The sequence below is a fragment of the Geospiza fortis genome, unplaced genomic scaffold (assembly GCF_000277835.1).
Source record: "Geospiza fortis unplaced genomic scaffold, GeoFor_1.0 scaffold546, whole genome shotgun sequence".
NCBI lineage: Eukaryota > Metazoa > Chordata > Aves > Passeriformes > Thraupidae > Geospiza > Geospiza fortis.
Window position 1 is genome coordinate 407,390 of NW_005054612.1, and position 2,553 is coordinate 409,942.

A 2,553-nucleotide genomic window follows, 5' to 3' on the forward strand; every position below is an offset into this window, starting at 1 on the left:
GGGCGGGTCCTGCTGCCGCCCGCCCGCTCCCTCGGCCTGCGCTCCTCTCTGCCACTCCCTGTCCCGGGGGTGCTGCTCCCTCACTGCCACATTCCTGTTACTGGAAGAGTCCGGCACCACTGCCAGGTCCTTGGGCTCCACCTGACTCAGAGTTTTGGCTTTAAGGTCTGTTCCTGAGTCTCTTTCCAAACCCTTTCCTGCTACTCCCTGAACTTTGGCAGCCCCCGGCTGTTCTCTTTGGATGGGAGCTGTAGCTGCTTCCACGGCTTTCAGGAAATTCTTCTTCTGGTGGACATCTCTTCCAGCTTTGGCTTCACGTTCTCCTCCCAAATCCTCCGCCAAGGCCTTTTTCTCCAGGTGGTTTCTGGCTGCTGGAACACGCTGGGCATCCCCGTGGAGGGGATCCCGGTTCTCCACGGGATTAGTAACAGCTCTGTCAATCTCTTGCAGCGGCACCTTCCGCTCCTTGGGAGCAGCCACAGGAATGTCACGCCTCTGCCCAGCCTCCTCCAGCTTCCCCACCGTGTCCCTGTGCTGCCTGGTGGAATCAGGGGGCTGCTGGCCCAGCTGCTCCTTGCTCAGCGCCTTCCCGGCCGTGTCTCCCTTGGCTCCGAGGCCCTCGTCCTCCCTGCTCCTGGAGAGGGGCACGGCAGGCTCTGCCTGTGCTTCTGCTGCAGGACAAAACCCACATGGAAAAGGATTTCTCAGGACATTGCCTTCTCCTGCCACCACATGCTGTGAGACATGAGATGGGGCCATGCAGGAGGAAGAGCAGAGCTGTGGGTTATCCCTACAGAAATGGCTGTGCAAGTGGACTTTGCCATGTGCCAAAGGAGTTCAGATCTCTCCCAGTTTGATTTTAGAGCTGCTCTGAGCCGTGAGCACCCTCTGGAGGGCTCCTACTCCCTGGCCACGTCCTTACCTGGCTTTGGCTTCTCCTCTGCCCCCTCCTCCTGCCGCTGCTGGTGGATCTCCTTGTGCTGCTCCTCGATCACCGCCAGCAGCTTTGCCTGCTGGTCCAGGAGCTGCTTGTGCTGCACCTGCTGCTCCTTGATCACCTGCAGCAGCATGTTGTGGTCCAGCAGTTTTGCTGGCCCTGCTTCTGGAAAAGGGGAAAAAGAGGAAGTAAAACCCCTGTGACCCAAAGCCCTCAGAAATCATGTCAGCTCTGGATGGGCATCAAGGGTGCTCCTTGGCAGGAAGATCTGACTCCACAAACCCTGCCAGGAGAGCGAGAAGGAAGCTGGAAGAGGATGGGGTGAGAGCAAGGGACCTGCACACAAGTCCAAGCTCAGGCTCCAACCCCCCCTTGCCAGGCAGAGTTTGGAGGGAGGAGCTCAGCCTGACGAAGGGCTTTGCTCCAGCTCTGATGCCCCAGGGACAGAGCAGCCCCTTTAGGGGCAGGAGCTTTTCCCTGTGATGTGTTCAGGTGTCCCTGGGATGCCCACACCCCTCCTGCTGTCCTGCCCAAGCAGTTTCACTCCTGTCTCACTCTTCCCGGGGCTCTGACACCAGGGAGCAGCCAGGCCCAGGTGCCAGCATGACTCAGGTCCCTGCGTGGCCCTGCCAGGTGTGCCAGAGATGGCACAGGCACCACCTGATGCTATGCAGGGGCTGTGGCCTCAAGACACCATCCTCCCACAGAGAGGGATCCGGGGAGATCCAGGCCCATCCCCGCACACTCTGGGGACACACACTCACCCCCTGCCTTCTCCTGCTTCTCCTCAGTGTTCTGGTTCTCCAGCAGTTCTGCTCTCTCCGGGAGGGGCAGCTCCTGCTTCTCACCTGCAAAGGAAAGGACCACAGAGCTTTGCTGTCAGCGCAGATGTTCCCTAAAACGCCTCCACGCCGTCCCGGCACCGTTCGCATCCAACGCGCCGGCTGCGAGGGAAGTAATAAACCCAATATTTAACAACCCCGTGCCTGGTGGCAGCGAGCCAGCACTAACTACCTCGGCCAATTAACATGCAAGAACAGCTCTAACTGGCTTTTAGACGGGCACTTGGCAATGTGTTCCCTGTCAAGATCTCCCGGCTCCGTGTCCCCGGTGATTTGGGAGCCGTGCAGGAACAGCACGGCACCTGACATTTTGGCGGGTAGCGAACAACTGTTTGACAGCTCTTGCAGTAGCTGTCAAAGCCACCAGATTCCTCCCTTCCCGCAGCAGCTGCCAGAGGGGCTGTGCTCACTCACGTGCTCCACTCGTGGAGTTCAAAGGAAGCACCAGGACGGAGATGGGAATGACCAAATTGTCCCGACTCTGGGGGCATCACAGGCCCAGAAGAGATTGCTCAGTTGAGCTGCTGTGAAAGGAGCTTACCAGGGTCTGCTTCCTTCTCCACAGACTTTGCAGCCTCCTCTGCTTTCCTGGGGAGCTGGAGCTGTGACTTGTCCCTCTCAGCAGCCTCGGCAGTGTCACCATCCAGCATGGCCGCCTGTGCCTTGGCTTCCAGCTTGGCTTCCCCTGGCTCCAGCTCCTTGTAGGGCGGCCTTCCCCCCTGCTGCAGCGCTGCCTCCGGGACCTTCTCCAGAGTTGGGACGGGCCCGCCAGTC

The 2,553-nt window shown here is 59.6% G+C and overlaps 1 protein-coding gene across 1 annotated transcript in view; it reads right to left on the bottom strand.

The window, feature by feature from the left end:
* SLC38A10 (solute carrier family 38 member 10) overlaps window positions 1-2,553 on the bottom strand; it is a 28,437-nt gene that overhangs the window by 512 nt on the left and 25,372 nt on the right. The window contains exons 13-16 of the mRNA XM_031064667.1: window positions 2,321-2,553; window positions 1,702-1,785; window positions 923-1,102; window positions 5-671 (exon numbers count right to left, since the gene is read on the bottom strand). The exon at window positions 2,321-2,553 is cut by the window's right edge and continues 217 nt beyond it. Coding sequence (XP_030920527.1) covers window positions 5-671; window positions 923-1,102; window positions 1,702-1,785; window positions 2,321-2,553 — 1,164 coding nt within the window. The remainder of the gene's footprint in view (window positions 1-4; window positions 672-922; window positions 1,103-1,701; window positions 1,786-2,320) is intronic.